Raw genomic sequence first — 21,187 nt, 5'->3', positions numbered from 1 at the left:
GCAGGGCTCGAATCCATGAACCGTGAGATCATGACCTGAGCTGAAGTCGGACGCTTAACTGACTGAGCCACCCAGGGGCCCCTCCTCTGTCTTCAAAGCCAGCAGCTGCCGTGTCTCCCTGACCACATTCAGAGGCACACTGCCTTCTGACCACAGCCAGGGAAGAGTCTCCAATTTTCGGGGTTCCTCTATAACCTTGGATTCATTTGGAAAATACAGGACTCTCTCCCATCTCAAAGCTCTCAGTCACCTCTAAATAAGGCCTATTTTTGTCACAGAAGGGAGCATTCACGGGTCCTGGGACTAGGATTTGGACCTCTTAGGAACACTGTTCTACCACAGACAGCCGAGGGGGAGGTGGTGAGGTGGCAGTTGATACACGAAGCTGGAGTCCGGGAAGAAGGCTGAGCATGAGAAAGGAATTTAGAGGCCATCAGTGAATAAATGGTTGAAAGGCACACATCAAGTGGGCTCTTCGAGGGAATGAGTCTAGCCATAAGTTCAAAGCCATGTGCCCTCTGGCCTCAGCCAAACTGCCCTGGCCACCATGCCACTCTTACTGGGATGTTCCCTCCTTTCTCTGGCTGCCCCAAGCACACTGCTCTTTGGTGACATTCAGCTCACAGTCTGCCTCTCCTGTCACCCAGGCCATGACCTTCCTTCTGCCCTTGTTGTGTTTGATGTCACATGATGTGTCCTTTTATTTACATGTTTATTCTAATTCTTTAGGTAACAGCTTTATGTGATCGAATTCACGTGCCATGCAGTTCCCTCATTTCAAATGTTCCATCCCATGGATTTGGATTTTTTTCTGGATAAGTGCCAGTATCAACGCAGTTCATGTTAGAACATTTCCGTCACCCCCAAAAGGAGCCCTGTACTCTTTAGCTGTCACCCTTATTCTACCTTCTAGTCCCTTCCAACCACTAACCTGCTCTCTGTCTCCGTATGTCTGCCTGTTCTGGGTATCTCCCTGAGTGAATCTATGTGATAGGGGTCTTTTGTGACTGACTGTCCTTTTTATTTTATTATTTCTCAAGTTTATTTTGAGAGAGAGAGAGCATGAGAGAGCATGAGCGAGTGCACGCACAGTGGAAGGAGCAGAGAGAGAGAATCCCAAGCAGGCTCGAGCATGCTCTGTCAGTGCAGATCCTGACCTGGAGCTCAATCCCATGAACTGTGAGATCATGACCTGAGCTCAGATCAGGAGATGAACACTCAGCTGACTGGGCCACTCAGGTGCAACTGTTTTTTTTTTTTTTTTTTATCTGGATTTTGTCCTTGCACGTTCGAGTTGTCCCCATTTGCCTTTTATAAATACCAGCCCTTGTTTTGAGACTCGAGAAATTGAAAGGCTGAACTAGACAGGAGTTTAATGGCAGACGGTAGTGAAGGAGTTTCGATTAGGCTAAGCTGACAGCACAGGGCCACTCTGTCCCCCTCCTCAGTTCCCGGCTGCTGTTACTAACCGATCACAGCGTTCTTCCTCCCGGATCCTAGAGGCGGCTTCTAGGTCCACGTCCGCCTGGAGCTCTAAGTAGCCAGTCCAGGTCATCTGTGTTCCTCTGCTGAAAGGGATTGGACTTTGCAGTTCTGGCAGGAAAGTGGATGTGCAGTCGCCTAAATCCAGTCGATGCGTGCCCAGTCAGGCACCTGCGGGGGGCGGAGAGGCTCCTCGTGAGGACGGAGGGGCCATTGCTGCCGCTGTGAAGCGTGGTTGATCGGAGTCTCCCAGGATGAGATGGAGCTTAGAGGTTCCACGCGGGGCCGGGGAAGAGAAAGCTGCGTGTGCTCCCCAGGCAGGTCACCAGCTTGTCAAAGGCAGAGACTGTCTTAAGCACCCTCGTACCTTCAGTAGCTCATGTGGGCGTTGGGAGCAGTTCGGGGGAGGGCAGCTCTTGCAGCCTTTGTGCCTGCGACCCACGCAGCCCACCTAAAGGAGGTCTTCTGCTTCTTCAACCATTGCTTTTCTTCACAGCAGAGCCTAGAGACGCTAGAGCGGGTCTTGGGGGAGTTTCGTCCCTCCCTCTCCTGGGCCTTCTCGAGAACTCGGCTCGCCGTGGATGGCAGCCCACTGCTCCTGGGCGCTGCACTCTGTGGCCCTCGCTACTTTGTATTTGTCTCCTGTGGCTCCTAGATCTGCGATTTGTCCTGGAATTTCTGTGAGTCCCTTCCTGGTGCAGCTGTAGCTCCCAGAAGTAATGCTCCCTTGTGGCCAGTGCCCTGGACTGTGTAGGGGACCCAGACCTTTACAACCCCAGAGCCCCCTGTGTCCTTGTTGTGGGGGAGCCTTAGCACAGGAGCCGTCCTGTGTCACACAGCTTCTGAAGGGATGGCTAGAGGATGCGGAGATGTGGCAGTGGCTTCTACATCGCTCTGCCCCCGGGTACCACCGGGACCTCATCTGCAAGCCTCAGGCTCCGGAGCACAGTGCTCACTTACTGAGCATTTCCTCTGGGCCCAGCTCTGGCCTCAGCACCCCCGTGCCTTGTCTTCTGTAGGCCCCTGGGCAGCCAGCCACTCGAGGATGGGCAGTCCCCAGATTGAGGAGCGGAGCCTGACCGGTAGAAGGGAGCGGGTTCAGGATTTACATCCAGGCCATCTGTCCGGCAAAGCCTGTTCTCTGTTTTCATGCCCTTGTTCTTTTCCTTCTTGGGACTTCTCCCCTAGTGCTCACACGCTTCCTATGAGCTTGAAAGTGTGGCCTGCACTGCTTGCACGGCTCAGGCCGAGGTGACCAGTGCCCCTCCCCCTGGCATAGCTTCGTGTTTAGAAAGCCTTGGCGAGCTCTCTGCTGGGCCGCTAACTTAGTGCCGGGTTTGCTCGCAAAGTGCTTGGCTTGTGCTGATCGACAAAGCGGCCTAACGCACCGGACGCCGCGTCGGGCTCTTGGGCGTTCTCCTCAGCCGGGGGCCCTTCCCTCTGTTCCTGGTGGCCACTGGTTGGGAGGCTGACGTGTGGTCCGTGGCTCGACGCCTGCCCGCAGGGTGCCTGTATTGGCATTGGAGCGCGTGCTGGCTTCCGACCTCGCAGCTGCAGGATCGTCGCCTCCCCCTTCGCTGCTGGCTTCCTTCCCTTTCTTGGACTTAAGGTTTTCTTTGCTCCTTCTCATTTCCTTTCTTTTTCACTTTCATGGAAAAACGGTCTCCGAGCAGCTCTGTGGAATGAGAAAACGCTTGATGGTATTTGCTATGAATGCTTCCCTCAAATATTTTTTTTAAAAACGCCTGTTGCATCCTCTTGATGTAATTGTGCCTGATTATCTTGGCTGATGGCAAGTGCCCCCTGCTCTCTCCCCTCCGGACAAGTGACTTCCTCCTACCTTCCAGGGTGTATTTATTTAAAATGAACCTTTCTGCAGGTTGGCCCCTTTGCTCAGGAAGAGCATCTGTCCTTCCAGTCTGTGCGAGCCAAGTGTGGTAAATGTGTGTGTATGTGTGGTTAGACCAAGAAAGCCAGCGCATCCACTGGGAGGCAGCAGGATTGTGATGTCAGTGGCAACCAACTCAGCATCTCCAAAATGGCAGCTGGGACCAGCCTGCTGTGTGGACATGCTCATGCTTGTCAAGGATTAGAGCCAGCTCCTCCATCAGGTCACCCCTGCAGAGTGGCCTCATTGTACCTACCTCCAAATGGCAAGATAAGGTCCCCTAAATATGATGGTGGCCTTCAAGGCTCAGCGGGTCACCCGCAAAGGAGACAGGACACGCGAGGAGTCTTCAGTTGCCACCCTGCGTCAGGGCCAAGGGCCATCAGCTGGACATCATCCAAAGGCATGTGTCTGACATCACACTGTTTCGTATGACTTCTGACAGAGGAGAGCATCTTCCCATTCAACTGAGAGACCCTCCACTCAGCAAAGATGGCCTGCTTTGGGGGAATTAGAAACTGGCACAAAAGAGACTCTTCTGGGGAAGAAATCCCACCCATGCTAAGTGTGGGAAAAACAGTAGGTCATCAGGATTGGCCGCTTCACATTCATATGACAAAACTTTATGTCTGTGTGTGTCCTCAGGGGAAATAATTTTCCCAAGCATGTGATATCATGAGTGCCTTGCACTTGAGAGTCATGTGATAAAAATGTCTCCTTGAGGAATGAGGGAGAAAAATGCCAAGTGAAAGTTACTGGACTGCTGGCTGTCTCCGTAAGCCCAGTGCTGCGCCAGTGCCATCGACTTGTGTGTGGAGGTGGACTGGGTCTTGAACAACAGCTGTGCCAGTGTTCATGACCTTGGCTAGGAGATGGGGCTCTTTCGGATGTAAAATTTTTACAAATGTGAAGATAACCAATGAAGATCAAGTAATGATTGTGATACATTGGTTAAATATGCCAGAAGTATTGAAACGAAAAAAAGGACTAGAAATAAAAGAGACTAAATACTTGTTTATATGGATTCCATAAAGGTCGTCAACAACAGTGACGCCGGTATCGTCAGAACAAAAAACTTGTTTCAGTAGTTGGTCCATGAACACTTGTACCTCTTAGACACTCAGAAGAACTCTTTGCTTGTGTTTCAGTATTCATTGACTGTGTTTATTTGTCCCCTTTCTCTGTCTTCCGTTTACCTATTCTTCCAATCTCTCTCCCCCGCCCCCCGACCTCTATTCATGTTTCAACTCGACATTTCCTATTTTTTTTAGAACCTCTCATTTTCTAGGAAACCAATATCTGTTGGCTCTTATCTGTAAAGTAGACAAAAGTGTACTTGTTCTGATAGCCATTATTGCATGTTATTACATGTTCTGCATAGTCGCAGAATGAGAAATAAGTTACGTAGAGAGGGACACCTCACTGCCCGGTTGCTCCTTTGCGCTGCTGCTGCATATCATAACGTGTCTCTCGTTTGAGGGTGGGTATCTGAGGGTGGTGCTTTGGGTCTTCTCCCCCGCCGTCCAGCTTTCTGTGACCCTCAGAATAGCAGATACTCTTTTTGACATGGCTGGGTTTCCCCATTTTCCCACAGGGATGATGTCTGGACACTGTTTGGTTCTTACCATTCAAGACCCAAGTTTCTTGGGTGTGGCTCAGTTTCCCCCGTGTCTCTGTGCCGAGGTAACAGGGTGTGGGGAGAAATGCCAGGCTCTCAAAATGCGGGGCTGTAACATGCTTGCTGATGGAAAAGAGTTTGATGTTCATTGTCTAGCTGTCTTTATTTTCTGTACTCCGTTGGGTAGACTTTTAAGAGAGCTGCAGATCACCTGGACTCAGTGGGTATGTCTCCGATGAAGATGTTCTCTACTTAAAAATACCTGTTCTAGGACACTTATTTGGGCAAAGGATGGTGATGGGTGCCCATCTTAATCTTTGTTAGAGTCGAGCCCACCTACCTGCATGTCTGTGATTTAAGGGCCATAGCATGACCTTGATCCATGTTCAACAGTGAATAGTCGTCTTTAAAGATCAGATAATGTAGCTACCTAGGCTTCTCTCATAATGCCTCAGATCTGAGGACTCAGCCCGTTGCATTAAGACATGAGGTTATTAGGCATTTACAAATACAGAGAGTGTTAGTAGATCAAACCACTCAAGTTGGACTCAGCTCTCTGAGAGTCAGCTAAGAAAGGAGGAGAGATTGTCGTGAAGCAAGAGGGCTGGGTTGCATGTATTTTGTCTGAGGAGAGGGGAGTAGGGGAGGGTGCAGGGGGTGGAGTGAGGCCTGTGACAAGGAAATGAATGGACCTCAAACATAAATGTCTGTTTATGGTTCTTCCGGGAACTGACCCAAACTGTAGTTCGGTTACATATGTGTATTGAATAAAACAGATTGGAATTTTCTGTCTTGCTTGGAATTTCCATTTGCACTGCAGAATTAAGATTTGGGGTACAAAGAAGAGGTGGAAGCAGAGGTCAGTGTGTCCTCTGCATCAGTGTCCCCCGGCGGAGGCTTGCTCAGCCCACATACACCTCACCCTGGTCATCATGTTGCTTCTGGCCCTTGGCCGCTGCTGCCTCAGGGATGTGCTGCCCATTGCCAGATGAGAAGCAGAGGTGTGTGGTGGCGGGCAGGAGCATGGCTGCAGATGCTGTGACTGGAACACATCCCACCCCGACAATCCATCTCTCTTACGGGGTCTCAGCCCCTTCGGTCCTTGAGAGGCCTGAGGTCAGTCCAGGGACAGACGCTCTCCTGAGAATCCAAGGAGAACACGGGCCGTCTCTCTCTTTCTCTCTCTCCCTCTCTCTCAAATGCCCAGATACACAATTTCTGTATCAAATACCAAAGGTAGTGGTAGATGTCTTTAGGGGTGTCCATAGTGCCCAGATTAAGAACCTTTGCTCTGGGGCACAAGTCACTTTGGAGCCACCGAGGAGCGTCCCCACCCCCAGCCTCCGGCCATGAAGCTCTTTCCTGTCAGAGTTCCTTGTCTCTCCCTCCATTTGCTAATAGGTATGAGTCACTTCGTTTTTTGTAGCACCATATGCCCTGAGGTGCTCGTGTGGTAGAAATATTGACTCATTATTTTTGTTTTTATTAAAAACCTCATTTTCCCAAAGCCTGATTCTTCTTAAAACATATTCTGATTCCATTTCATCTTCAGGTTGGCATACGTTTTATGGCTGGGCTGGCTCGTTTGCACTCTCTGGGGGATGGCGGGATGTGTTGGTTGTTCTCGCTCAGTCTTAGGAACTTTCTCAGCACTTTTAAACCCATTGCCCAGCTTCAGTTTTCTTCTGAGGTTGAGAAAACCTGGGTTTCACAGCAGACAGAACTGACAAACTCTTGACCCTGAAAGGGAAGAAGTCTTTTAGCCTTTTACGTGCCAGCAAAGCCTTGTTCTTCAAAGTGCATTTCTTCACAGCGCCACTTGACGGTGGGTGCTTTGTGGGCGCGGGCGGATTGGTATCTACCTCACCAGCTGACCCCTTTCTAACAGGGTCCACCAGTTGGGTACTCCTGCCTTCTCTCCTCTGTCCTCCATGCTGGAATCACAGGCAGAGCGTGGCTTCCCCTTTCTGCCAAAGACTGCGTTCCAGGGTGGGTGGGATCAGGGCCTTCTTTCCTCTGAGATGTTCACTAACAATGTGATGAATGAAACCATCTTTTTCTTTAACCCTGATTATTCACTTGAGTTTAGGCAGGAGAGGTTTTTGCAGATCCTACCGTAAGAAAATGGGCGTTTTCCCAAAATTTCTGGCAGAGAAAACTATTGCTGGATCCTTGGTTGGCTGAGGATCCAAGCCAGCGAAGTGTGTCGGGCTCCTCCTGGCTTTCCTTCCCTTGGCAGGACTGAAGGGCCCCGCGAACGCTGGCCTCCAGTCCAGAGCCCTGCGTGAGTCTGCTCCTGGGGCCCACGCGCCAGCCTTAGTTCTCTGTGCTGTGGCCGGAGTCTCTGGGGGGCATCACCAGACGCCGAGGAAATGTCACGGGGATTGAAGGAGGAAGGACCGGGGAGGCTTGCTTGCACATCGACGCGTGTACTTAGTGTCTCCCGGCAGGATTTTGTAGAGCCATGTACTGGCGACCAGGAGTCCGGGACAGGCTGGGTCTAATCTCCGAGGGTGGCGGGCAGCGGGAGGAGGTGTGGTCCCGGGGTCTGTAACGTGCAGCCCCGGTGCGGCGCAGGGAGCGGGAGGACCGCATTTCCCTGCGCGCTGGTGTGTGGACAAGCGGGAGCTCGCATCTTCAGAAGAAAGACTTGTTCTTTGCTTCTAAAGCTTATGGCAGCCTCACTGGACAATTGATTTGTGTGACCTGCGCTCAGTACTCGGTGAGAACAGTGAGTTCCAAGCCGGAACCACTGCACTCGAGACGTGGCTGCCTGTCCTATTGAGACGTGTCAGGACTTTGCAAGTCCCCAGCTTCCCTCAGGGGGCATGCTGGTAGCTTGATTTGGTTCTAATTGTCCTTTTCCCTCCCAGAGCAAGACGCCCAGGGCACTGTCCTCCCCCAGGCGCCCCCGCAGGGAGGGGAGGTCTTCGGATCCGTATTACCACCCACCAGGTCACTGCAAAGGAAGTAGCAACAGCAGGACCTTTGCCATGGGAAGGGATTGTGTCTGAGCTTTCGGGCTTCAGTGGCAATGTGATTGGAACTGTAATCTCCCGGTGAAATGAGACAGGCCTAGTCTCCAAAACTGAAATCCAGAGGAGCGAGCAGGAAGTCAGGAGGGGCAGGTGGGTGGGAAGGTGGCCCTGCCTTTTCCTCGCCTTTCAGCCATCCTGGCTCTGCGGCCTTGGCAGCAGGTGGGTGTCAAGGAGGTGAAGCCAGAGGAGAGGCAGGGGGGCCTTTGGAGCCCCTCCTCCAGTTTCCCAGCATTAGAATCAGGGCAGCCCATTCCCCCCAGACTTCATCTGGTCAGTTTTTCCAGAGCGGGATGGGGGTCAGGGGTCCCCAGTTATTTCAGCATGTCCAAGCAAAACAATTTTTCCAGTGACATGAAACATTGCGATGAGACTGAAGAACAAGGCACACAGTGGAGGAAAACGCAATGCTTGGCCCCCACGGGCTTCAGGCAGGTCTTCCCAATGGACTCTCCAGAATTGGGGTTGTTCAGAGGCGATGAGAATAATTTGAGACGTACGTCTATGGAAAAATGTCTATTTCAATGGGAAATTTTTAAATGCCTACCCCAGGGGAGAAGAGCATCGTATTTCTCTGCGGAGCATCAGTAAGGAGTGGCTGGCCCGTGTGTTAGGCTGGTCAGTTACAAACACCTTGAACATATAAAATAGCCTTTGGGTATTGGAAATGCCTTTAGATAAAATGAGATGAGTTTAATGGAGCTTATAAATCATTAGTTTTGCATAGACATATGGGCATATCTCTGTCTATTTATATTTAATACCCTGAGCGCCTGCATTTCTGTATATTAAGTGTATTGGCCTGAACTGTCATTGGTAATTGGAAGCAATGCGTGATGTGCATGCAGAGTGCGTCGGCTCCTGCATAAGTAGATGTCATAAGAACGCAGGTAAATGTGGAAAGGGGAGTAAGGTTACATTCGTAGAAGTCCAAGGACAACTGTCCATTAGAGCCAGAGTTCTTGGCATCTGAGACTTGGAAAATTAGGTGCTCGGTAATCCCTCTTGCACATTCCGCTTATCACATGCCTGTTTACTATGTAATTTGAAAACTCAGAACCAAGCAATTGAATTAATGAACTTGCACTGAGGAAAGCAGTGCAAGGGTCTGCTGGCTAGCACACATGTCAGCATTATAGAAGTTTGGTGTTTTTCCTTGAATCCTTATTTTTGTCACCCTTCCTGAATTAATGCCAGCTCTGAGACTTTTTTTTTTTACTTGCTGCAGTGATATTAATTGATGTGAGTAGGAATAGTCTCAAAGTAAATTTTCTCTTAACTAAGGTAATTTCAGTCAATCCCAGGAGTATCTGACTTTTGCTTATTAAACAAAAGTTTACATTCAGTATGAAGAGTTTTGGGTTGTACAAGTTAGTAGAAGGCTGAATGGGAATAGTCCAGGTAAGGGAGCTCATACCCGTGTAGGTTTTGAGGAGCAGGAAGCTTTTTTATTGTTGTTGGGTAAAGTCCTTAGAAAGTTTACTAATAGGGCGTGGTGGGGAAAATGAAGGGCATGCAGTGGGCGGCCTCTCCCAAGGGCCTGTACCCCCAAAAAGGATCCTTTTCCACCCATGGCTAATAGGACTGCTTTATAGAGAAACTGTTTCTGGGGCAGGATTGCTAAGTATATGGGTCCCTGTGCTATGCTTCTGACTTCTGCTGGACCAGCTGGTGATTTGTACTGATGATCTTGTTTTAGCCAAACTCAGGCCCTGAACTGGTTTCGTCCGAAGATGAGAAAAGTGACACTGAAGATAAAGAAGAGACAGAGTTGGGTGTCATGGAGGATCAGCGTAGTGTAATTCTTCATCTCATTTCACAGCTCAAACTGGGAATGGATTTGACCAAGGTAGGTTGGCTCGTCCACTGGGTTGTGGCTAGTGGCCTGGGTTCCGTCTCCCTTCCCAGCCCCACCCCCGCCTTCCCTACACCCATTCTCTTCACCATGGTGAGGTTGGGAAAACAGAGTGGGGAAAGGGCCAGAATGGGCCTCGGGCACAGATATCCCAGGTATGGTTTGAAAGGCTGTTTTTTATGTTAATAGTCATCGCAGAGTGTGAGCCTTGCATTCGACTCTCCAGAGGAGCTGCTGCCTTAGCAAGGCAGGGGGAGCATGAGGAGAGGCGCAGGGGTGGGCAGGGGAAGTTCAAGATAGGACTCCTCCGTTTCCTGCCGTGTTCTAGAGAAAATTGAAGGTGTTAGAGACAGAGGTGGCATGTTGGCTGCAGAGAGGACAACGGGGGGAAGGAAAATGGCGGGCCCAGGAGTGAGGCCATCGTGTGCCTGGCCACGGCCCACTGCCAGCCGGCACTAGCTTCCACAGCTAGTCCCTATAGGCGGCCTTGTTGGGGACTTGATCCCATGACCCGCCTGCACGGGAACAGACCTGCCGTTCGACAGAAGTGCTGCGGGCCCTTCCTGGTGCTGCGCTCAGCCAGGATTCTCCCCGAGGAACAGCATCGCGAGAACCCGGGGTCCCGACTACCGATGGCCAGTAGATGGGCCCACAGAGGTCCGCCCTCGCCCTGAGGGGGCTTCGTTCTGGAGACAAGCAGGGAAAATGTGTGTGGCTGAAGGGTTATATGGTGGCATGGAGGGGGGTGCCCACCGGGTGTATTTATAGTCAGATACCAAATCCCGAAGCCTCCCTGGAAGTGTGTGGTGAGATGAGGGTGAGCAGGGCTGTAGAGGGACAGCTACCGGGTAGAGACCCGGGGTGGGCTGGGGAGGGGAAGGTCTAGAACCTGAAGGCCAGCCCGGCAAACGTGGGTATACTGGAGATGGTCCGCACGCCTAAAGGCATTGCCCATGGACACTGCCTCGATGGCACTTGGCCGGTCTGGCTGCTGTGAAGGGGCTGGACCCCCCAGGCTCCCCTCAGGCTGTGCTGGAGGCCAGAGAACGAGGAGGGGAGGGCTGGGTGTGAGAGATTCTTTGAAGAGGAAGATTGCCAAATGGTGATGACCACTCAGGGGAGACAGAGGAGTCGGGAACCTCAAAGATGACACAAAAGCCTTTTCTGCAGAATGTTTTCCAGTGTTGATGTGAGTGTGTCTGATGTTCTGGGAGAAAGTGGCACTTTAAACAAAGCCAGTGGCTTCACACGGGGGAGGCCTGACCCCAGAAGGTTCCCTGCCTTGGCCGCTCCCCGCCCTCTTCTCGGACCCTCCCGTCCCCGCTGGGAAGACCTGCTCTGCACTATCCTGCCTAATTCCCTTCCTCTCGGCCTTATAGCTGGAGAACGCTCCTGGCCTCCTCACTAGAGGAGTCATTTGAATGCCTGCCTTTTTAAAAGCCACCTCTTTTATTCTTGTGGATACATAGACCCTTGAGAGTAGAGCTTGAGTTAAGATCTGGTGGAAGGAATTGTGGGTAATAACGTACACGAGTATGATCTAAAACCACGTTTCCAAACTGTGGGCCATGACCCATTTAGTAGGCTATAAAACCAATGTAGAGGGTCAGATGATCATTTCTAAAATATGAAATCAAATAACAGAAAATCTCAGAGTGCCCTGCACATGAAATTTTTATTTTAGTTCGGTTGATACGTGTGTGCTGGGTCACAACGTAAAACATATTGTCCTTGTGGGTCATATTAAAAAAGTATTCCTAAAACAATGATGTAGAAGCATGGGTGATATAGGAAGGAGAATGTCAGAGTCACTGGAATTGTCCAGGTCAGATGTGAAGTAATACAATAAAAGACTGAGGGGACTTTCTTATAGCAAGTTGAGGGTCTCCGAGATCTCACATTACAGCTCTTGTATTTTACAATAAATCCTAGGAACTGTGTATCTCCTGTTGTTATTCTGTTAGGATATGATTGCTTTGCACTTCTGGAGCCGTGGCTCATTCCTAAAAGAGCAAATGTTACGTTTATCCAATACTCAGTTGGCTGTTTGAAAGAAGAGCTTGTCGGCCCGTAGCTGATTAACTTTTCTACTGGGGAGAAGCTATTATTCGACAGCCAAGGGGAGGTTTGAAGAGCCGGCATACGTGTGAGAGGAGGCGGTAGACCTTCCACTCCGTCACAGAAAGCTTGATGAAAGGCCCTCTTTCCTCGTTGCATCTTTTTCTCTTCTTGACATTTGCCCGTGTCACTAAGTTAAGCTTGTGCTAAATGGGCAGTGGAAGAACTTAGCCTCGATGGAGCGTCTGACAAGGAGGCACCTGGAGAGGAAAGTCTTCTTTGGCGTAAGAATGGAGCGCTGGTCCCTCTCTCAAGTGTCTTGCCACATTTTTTAGGAGATGGGTAGTATTGACGCCTCTACAAGTCACAACGTGCCTGGGAATCTGGTGCCACGTTTTGCCTCAGTTAATGATCTGTGGTCACCAGACAGGGCCAGTTTTGTGGGACCATTGGCTTCCCACAGCCCCGCTGTGGTCAGAGGCATCCCATGCTCGACTGAAGGATCTGCAGTTGCTCGCTCGCTCTCTCTTGAAGTTCTTGATAATTATGAAGAAGGGACTTCCATTTCCATTTCTCTCTTTGCCCCACAATCTGTGCAGCTGGTCCTGCCTCAGAAGCCCTCCTGTCTGCCCTCCTTCCTCAGCCGGGCTCCCGTGACTGCAGGGTACTGGTAACTACCTCCGCTGGATGACCTGCTGCATTCCCACAGATGGTGGGCGGCCTGGAAAGGAGGCAGCGAGGGAAAGGAGGAGCCACAGAAAGACAGTGGGCCTCAGCAGGGCTCTGTGCATTAGGGACATTTAGGTTGAGCCTGAATGATGAGTGGGCGGTCGTGGAAGGAGTGAGAGGAAGGGCATTCCTGGTAGAGGGAGCAGAGTGGGCAAAGCTGGAGAGCAGAAGGCCGTGTGGCCAGAGGGCAGCGTGTGCTGGTGAGTGGCATGGTTGAGCCTGGACTAGGTAGTGGTGTCAGATCCCGCGGGGACGTGTGGGCCCTGTGAATGAGGGTGAACTTGATCCCGAGGGCCACAAGAAAGCTTCGGAGGGTTCCAAGCAGGTGAGAAGCGCCACGTGGTGTTCGGGAGCTGCTCTGCTCCAGCCTGGGCTCTGGGAGCAGGGGCCACAGAGCGCGGTTTGCAGCTTGGCCATCTGGGACCTTTTCGACCTAGTTTTCAGGAAGGCGAGAGACAGCATTTAGTAGCGCGTATGCTGCATGTTTGTTGAGCAGCGAACCTGCCAGGTGGTGTTCTAGATACCGGGAGTGTGGCGGTGAACCACCGTTCCGATTCCACACCCTCCTCGAGCTCATGTGACCACGGCCGGAGGCGGCGGTAGACGAGAGACAAGGAAAGGATATGGAGATGGCAAGGGCAGCGAGAGCAGCAGAGCCTGGCCGTGGGCGGCGGGGACGGGCCTTAGAGACACTGCTCAGGGCGGGCTCTCCCAGGTGACGCCGGAGTAGACTCGAGATTCGGGTGAGGACGTCAGCAGGAGACTGCGTGTGGAGGAGCGTCTGGCCAGCGGGGACAGCGGGTGCAAAAGGCCCGCAATGGCCCTTGTTTGGCACTGTGACGGCAGGGAGGCCAGTGTGGTTGAATCAGAAGGAACTGGTTGGCAAGAAATGAAGGTGGTGAGACAGCAGGGCTGGCTCAGGGTAGGGGGCTTCCTAGGACGCTGTGAGGACACCGAGTGATGTGGCTTTGAGCAAAGGAATGCATGGCCTTTCTTGTACTTTTAAAGGATTATTTTGACTCTTGTGTTGGAAGGTAGGCTTACGCAGGGGCGAGTGGGGGGCAGGCAGCAGGGGGAAGGGTAGAAACAGCGGGGATGAGAGATGACGGCGGAGTGGCAGATGTCCCAGTGGGATATGCGTGTGCTGATTGCACATGGATTGCACGTGGCATGTGAAGGAAAGACTTCAGATTGTGATCTGAGCAGCTGGAATAACAACACTAGAGCTGCCATTGGCTTGAGTTGCCCATCACTGAGGAATTAAGTGCCACAAATGGAGCAGCTTAAAATGACCGGTTTGCTTGTTCACGGCCCCACCGCCTGACTGGGCTCAGCCGGGCACTGCTGCCGGCGGGCTTGCCAGCAGTCACTCCGTGTCTCTTGTCAGTTGGCTGGTTGGTTGTGGGCTGGACTTGGTTAGGACATTTTGGTCTCTTTCTCCATGAGGTCTTTGGATCTCTGTCTGTCTCTGTCTCTCTCTTTCTCTCTGTCTCTCTCTCTTTCCATGTATCCTTCTCACATGGTCTGTCCAGCTGGGAAGCCAGACATCTTACATGGTGGCTCAAAGTTCCCATGAGGACAAGAGTGAAGCTGATAAGCCTTTTTAAAATTTAGACTCTTGGGGCCGCCTGGGTGGCTCAGTTGGTTGAGTGTCTGACTCTTGATTTCGGCTCAGGTCATAATCTCATGGTTTGTAAGTTCAAGCCCTACTTTGGGCTCTGTGCTGACAGAGCAGAGCCTGCTTGGGATTCTCTCTCTGTCTCTCTCTCTGCCCCTCTCTCTCTCTCTCTCTCCCAAAAATAAATAAATAAGCAAACAACAATTTAGAAAAACCCCAAGGCCCCAAAGTGGCACAGTGTCACTTCCTCTGTACTGATCAGAGCAAGTGTGCCTTCCAGGAGCTGTGATGCATTGGAGGCCACCAGCGCCACACATGACCATGCCCTCTACGGAGAAGCAGGGGGATCATGGGAAGAGCAAGGGTGCACGGGGAATGGCCGGAGCTGGATTACAGCAGAGTTGAGGTTCGCTCAGTTAGTACCACAGAGGGAGAAAGTGGCAGCGGCTGGTGGGGGGTCAGAGGGTCTAAGTGTCAGGTGGGGGCATGGACTCTATGCCAATGTGGCAGGAAGGGAGGGCTGAGAGAGAGAGAGAGAGAGAGAGTAGTGGACAGAATAGGGTCCACAGGCTGTCAGTCTTGGTGGGGCTGGGGTGAGACAGTGACGTAGGACTCGGGTTACAGGTAGAGAGAGGAATGCTTCAAACTGAGAGATGGAGGAGGGTGGCAGCTACGGATAGCTCCGAGGTCTAGGGTGTGCCGACTTGTGACCTGTGTGGATTCCGTTGGGAAGGGGGTGGTTGGTCTAAACTCCAGTTGTACAGGATCGGCGGGAGGGCGATCTCCAATAGTGGATTTTGAGCCTTTCTAGGTGGCACGGCTGATTCCACAGAGTCGGTGGGAGTTTTGAAAAATACAGATTGTGGTTAAAAGTAGCGCAAGGCAGGGGCGCCTGGGTGGCTCAGTTGGTTAGGCATCCCAATTCTTGGTTTTCACTCAGGTCATCAGATCTCAAGGTTCGTCGGTTCAAGCCTCACATCAGACTCCACACTGACAGTGCAGAACCTGCTTGGAGTTCTCTCTCTCTCCACCTCTCACCTGCTCATGCGTGTGCATGCACTCTCTCTCTAAATAAAAATAAATTTTAAAAACTTAAAAAGTGCAAGGCAGAGAGAGGGAGGATTGGGCTCTCTTCAGGCAATGAGGTCCCTGACCCTGAAGATCTACGATGCCTATCCCATTGTTACCTGAAACTGGGTTCACCTCCTGGTGGGTGTGGAGCCAGAAGACAGCCACGCCAAAGTCTAGGAAGAAGAAGGACTTTACTTGCAACAAATAAGAGAGAACACCAGGGATCTTCCCCAAAGCAGCGTCTCCCTGAACAACAAAATTGGGGAAGGTTAAAGCTAAGGGTGAAACGTAGTCACGAAGGGACGTGCGCAGTGGGGAATACAGCACGGAGTTGGGGCTGAAGTCATTGCAGGGTGACAGCGTTCAGGTCACAGGCGGGCTGGCCAGAGTCAGCATCCCCAGTTCTCTGGCTCCAGTGGTCTGGTCTCTGAGTGCTCAGAGGACAGGTAACTCAAGAATGGGCGTCCACTGATGTCTTGTCTCTGATCAGGCTGTCTCCTGGGCTGATGGTGGCTGTCTGTTCATACCTTCCTTCACAAGGTGGCGGGTGGGGGCACCTAAAATGCCTTGTTGTTGTTGTTTTTTTTTATATCAAGAAAGCTATGTCTCCTTTTTATTTTGCCAGGGACCTCTAACTTTCAGCTTACCCCAGCAATTACGGTAGACAAGATTCTTACTGTGAGAGAGAAGCTTGCCCACACAATTCTTAAACTTCTGTGAATTCTTAAAGAATCACTCGAGTTGTTCCAGGAGAACTGTTTGTAAAACCAGGGGGTGGTTTAGTGCATGCTTGTAGCCTGTTGACCCCTCGCGTCGCAGACCCCATGGCGAGCAGCCACGTGCTCACCGGCAGGTCTGAGGAAGAGAACACTGTCATTGCCCATGTCGTCTTTGACGGCTGCCTAGCCTTCCACCAGGTTGTGACATGGCCAGGTCCGGCCTCGACTGGTCACGTGTCTCTGCGGCTTCTTGATCCTATAATGAGATAGTAGACATCTTTGAACATACAGGTTTTCTCCTCTTTGTTTTGTTTTTTGGTTTTTTGTTTTAGTTTTTGTTTTGAGAGAGAGAGAGTGTGCACACATGAGTGGGGGAGGGCTGGGGGAGAGAGAGAGAGAATGAGAATGAGAATGAGAATGAGAATGAGAATGAGAATGAGAATTTCAAGCAGGCTCCACACCCAGCACAGAACTCAGTGCAGGGTTCGATCCCAAAACCCTGGGATCATGACCTGATGAAGTCAAGAGTCAGACTCTCAACCGACGGAGCCACTCAGGCGCCCCCAGGCTTTCTCCTTTGATTGTTTATTAGGCTACATTTCCAGGTTTGCAAAGATCAGTCTTGCTGTGCTTGAGCTCCTCCTTCAGAGGGGGAGATTTTTTTGAGAAGGGTCAGAAGAGCCTGGGTTTACCTTGGAAATGAACCCAGCGCAGCTGTGGATAGTCAGTGTTCTATCCCCCCAAGTACCGCATCCGCTTCCCTTCCCGATGCCTTTGGCTTTTCTCTCTGAATCTTGTTTTTAATATGCTGTCTAGTAAAGCCCACTTCCTGTCGTGAGATGCTTGCCTTTTAATAGAAAGCCGAGTCGCCCGCTGGCTTCCTAAAGCTTGTCTGTAGGAATCCGTGTCGTGGAGGGAGGCAGCGTGTGTCCTGTCCACACTTTCCTCCTGTCCACACTTCCCTCCTGGGCACGCTTCCCTCCTGTCCACACTTCCCTCCTGTCCACACTTCCCTCCTGTGCACGCTTCCCTCCTGTCCACACTTCCCTCCTGTCCACACTTCCCTTCTGTGCGCGCTTCCTGCCTTGGTTATTGGCAGGAGCTCGTCAACGCTGCTTTTCTAGGAAGACTTCCAGCGAGTGATGATGAGTCTTCTGGCCTCCTCAGGACAGTGAGGGATCCGGCCTGGGCCTTGACCCAGCAGAGCTGGTTCTCATTCCAGCTCCCTACTTATTTGGCCTTTCTGGGCTTCGGTTGTCTCCTCCCTAAAATGGAACTGTCATACCTGCTCACAGTTACTCAGAAGAGCAAACAAGCTGATGTGAAGCCCGGAGCACTGTACTGGCTTGAGCTCCGCATAGGGCTTTGCTTTGAGACACTCCCACATTCTTACCACACGTCTCCTGTTTTACACAGCTGTTTCTCCTTTTTCTCAAATAATTCAGCATTTATGGAAGCATCAGAGGTGGTCCCAAGGGTTGCTCTGGTCATTGAAGCTTTGTCTTCAGGTTTGTCACTGAAAGGTTTTGTGACAAGTTTTTGTCTGATCTCTGCTGTTCTTAACTTCCGAGGGTCTCTAGATGAAGATGCTGATCCCTGATCATAACAGCCGCCAGCAGAAGGAGCACACACTATGCGCCAGGTGGGCGCCGGGCCAATTTTACACTCTCATGTCATCTTCACAAAAAAACCTAGAAGGTCGGTATTCTTATCTTCCCTGTTTTACAGCAGAGGAATTGAGTCTCAGAGAGATGACCTTGCCCAACTAGACATGACGGTAGCTACTAAGAGATGAATGTCAGCTCACGGCTTCCGACTCCCTGATGCAAGCCAACCTCTGGGACTCGGAGGGAACCCAGGAGTTCATTTTCACAGATGCGTCTCCCTTGATGTAGTAAATATCTTGGAAAAAGTAAAGTTTTATTTCAAACTCTTTCCATCCAAGGTCTTCATGAGTGCTTCACGATGTTCCAAGCACTGTGAGAGCACGTGAAGCGAGCTTTGAGGAAAGTGGGGGAGCAACCTGTAGGCTAAGGAAAGAAACCTTTGTCAGTGTGATTGTCTACCCTTTATTTTTGTAAGGTTGGGTTTCTGGGTTCTCCCTGGTTTCCTTAAAGGATTGCAAAGATCAGTCTCAGTGGGTAATTTCTGCCTTTCTGTGTTGGCTCGTTTGCACTGGCTGTGTCTGCCAGTCTAAGGATGGAGTGTTACATAGATGATTCTTAAGATTATTAAGTCAACTGTTTCCTTGGAGAAAATTGCACCTGCTCTCGGTCTTGCTTTGCAGAAGCTTTCTGTGTTCCCCTATTAGGGGAAAGGACTCTCTCTCTTTCTGGGGGCCCTCTGACTTTCTCGATGGGAGATCCATTATTTCAAAGTTCTAAGAGCCCAACCTGACGATTAGTTACTTACTTCTAGATTGATGCAACTTTAAACATAATTAATTGTTTGCCGAGTCTGGAATGCGGATCCTCGCTTTTTTTTTCTTTCCCCCAGAGTAGTAGTTCATTGTCTTAATTATGTTAATGGGAGAAAAGGCAGCCCTTATTGATGGCTCGATAAATCTGCAGTAGGAATTTCAACCATTTGGATGCTGTCGTTCTGAACAGCTGGGTGATCGCTCACATCTCCATTGGAGGCAGACAGCCCCGTTAGCGCTCCCCATGTCCGCTGCCCAAGGAACAGGTGATTCAGTGACTTATTTGCGAAGGCACACATGAGGCAGGGAGATCGTATGAGAGACAGAAATCGGCTTTCACGAAAAGTGTGTTACCCGGCCTGAGATGTTCAGGATGCTGGTTCTTAAAGCCGTTGATCTGGTATTCTGCACAAACCACCAACAAGACAGATGGACAGCTGATGGGAGAAGAAATAGTCATTACACTCCCAGTCCATTCTCCTCTGTCTCTCCAGGTTTTCTGCTTTTTCCAGATCTGACAAAGCTGCAGCCTCAGTTTCAAGTGTAGAATATATACCTAGTGGGTTGGACTGGCTTTTGGCTGTGAGACCACATTCCCTGCAATTTGGGGAGGGTTGTCTCTGAAAATTGGTAAGTTCTGGGGCACCTGAGTGGCTCAGTTGGTTGAGCATCTGACCTTTGATTTCTCAGCTGACTCTTGATTTTGGCTCAGGTCAGGACCCCAGGGTCGTGGGACGGAGCCCCGTGTCTGGATCCACTCTGAGCATGGAGCCTGCTTAAGCTTCTCTCTCTCCCTCTCCCCTGCTCATGCTCTCTTTCACATTAAAATTTTTTTCTTTTTCTTTTCTTTTTTAATGTTTTATTTATTTTTGAGAGAGAGAGACAGCACGAGCAGGGGAGGGTCAGAGAGAGAGGGAAACACAGAATCTGAAGCAGGCTCCAGGCTTGAACCCACGAACCGTGAGATCATGACCTTGAGCTGAAGCCGGGCGCTTAACCGACTGAGCCACCCAGGCGCCCCATGTGCTTGCCTTTCTTAATTGCCGATGGTCTCCCTCCTGGTGGTAATTAATACTTGTGACAGTTTTGGGATGGGTGAATTGCTTGGTCATTCTGGGAGAAGTAGAGTGGACTAGAAGGTGGGGCCCATGTGCCACCCTGTCCTCTGTGTCACTTCCTGTCCCCCACGTATGACAGTAGGTGAGGTGGCTCAGGCTCTCTGTGGTCTGTGCAATGAACTCTACCTTCTCTAGTCTGCTGAGAGAGAGAAAAGGCCCCTGTTAGCCAGAAGCAGATAATCAGGACATGTCAGGGGTAATGGGCAGACCTTCGGGTGACAGTTGGGAGCTCCAAGGTTCCTGCGTGGTGCCTCCCACCCCCCATCACTGTCCCCTTACCTGTGAGACCGGGGTGTTGGTCTCCCATCGGCCTGAGTGTCCCTGTCAGTTCTGATGTTCAGGGATTTGGAATGCTGAGTGGAGTTCTTTTTCCTATTTATTTTGTTTTAATCCCCCAGCTCCAGAGTTCAGAGATGCTGAGTTGGGGGAAATGCCTTATGTTCTTGCCCTTCTCACAAGTCAGTACTGAGAGAGCAACCACTGTAGCCACTTCTCTCCCTGTGGTTTCTTTTTTTCTTTTTTTTTTTTAATGTTTACTTATTTTTGAGAGAGAGAATGTTGGGGGGAGGGGCAAAAAGAGAGAGAGAGTCACAGAATCTGGAGCAGCTCCAGGTTCTAAGCCGTCCACACGGAGACCAACATGGGGCTCGAACCCACGGACCTCAAGATCATGACGTGAGCTGACGTCGGACGCATAACCAACTGAGCCACTCAGGTGCCTCTCTTTCCATGTGAGTTCAATCTTAGCTACAAACTTGAGAATTTGTGACCAGAGAAGGTGCAGCCCACAGGTGCAGAGATGGATGCCAGTCCAGGCCACGGAGTCCCCTTCCTGGGAGCTGTGTCTGTCAGGGGTGACCGCCCTCCTGGTAATTCTGCCCTTTCCCCTCCTGGTTCCCTCATGAGCACAGGGGCCTGCCAGGGAAGGGAGGCAGCAGGAAATGGAGTGGCTTGGGGAAGGCCTGGAGGTGCCGACATTTGTGACTTCTTTTCCCTTTTTAGTTGGTTTGGCCTCATCGGGTATGTTTCCAAGGCTGTGTAACTCCCTTTGGCTGAGCTCCCGGGGAGACTTTGGGCAGCTCTGGGGCAGGAGAGGGAGCAATGATGAGTGTTTGGGGCTGCTTCTGTCCCCCCTTTACTCTGCCGTTGGTCACCTGCATGGGGGGAGGCCATGGGGAGAAGTGACGGCCTGGTCCCTGTTGGAAGAGCAGATGGAGGGCCTGTCCCCACAAAAGACATAGGAAGTAGTAACAGTGGCATCTAAAGCCCGTTGTGAGCCAGAACGGACTCTCTAGGGCCCCTCACGTCCTCCAGCCAGATCCTCAATTTCATCAAGCTTTGGCTGAAAGAAAATGAAGAAATCTCCATTAATTTGCATACTGTGTTTTAAATGTTTTTTTGTTCCAGTATATTGTAAAAGCCAAACAGAAAGAGACTCAGGAAAAAAATATAAAAATCGCTCAATCACACCACAAAACACGTTAACATTTGGGGTCTTTTTATGACCTGAGGACTGTGTTACATGCTTAACTTCATAGTCGCATGCTTTTTTACCTAATGCACACACACGTACTTTT

General features: G+C 50.9%; 1 protein-coding gene across 1 annotated transcript in view; it reads left to right on the top strand.

Moving 5' to 3' along the window:
- The window catches only part of OSBPL10 (oxysterol binding protein like 10), a 298,037-nt gene that overhangs the window by 255,464 nt on the left and 21,386 nt on the right, over positions 1–21,187 (top strand). The window contains exon 9 of the mRNA XM_029938776.1: positions 9,723–9,872. Within this exon, the coding sequence (XP_029794636.1) occupies positions 9,723–9,872 (150 nt within the window). The remainder of the gene's footprint in view (positions 1–9,722; positions 9,873–21,187) is intronic.

The sequence above is a fragment of the Suricata suricatta genome, chromosome 5 (assembly GCF_006229205.1).
Source record: "Suricata suricatta isolate VVHF042 chromosome 5, meerkat_22Aug2017_6uvM2_HiC, whole genome shotgun sequence".
In the NCBI taxonomy this organism is placed as follows: domain Eukaryota; kingdom Metazoa; phylum Chordata; class Mammalia; order Carnivora; family Herpestidae; genus Suricata; species Suricata suricatta.
The sequence above is the reverse complement of the archived record's forward strand: the minus strand, read 5'-3'. Positions and strand labels throughout refer to the sequence as shown.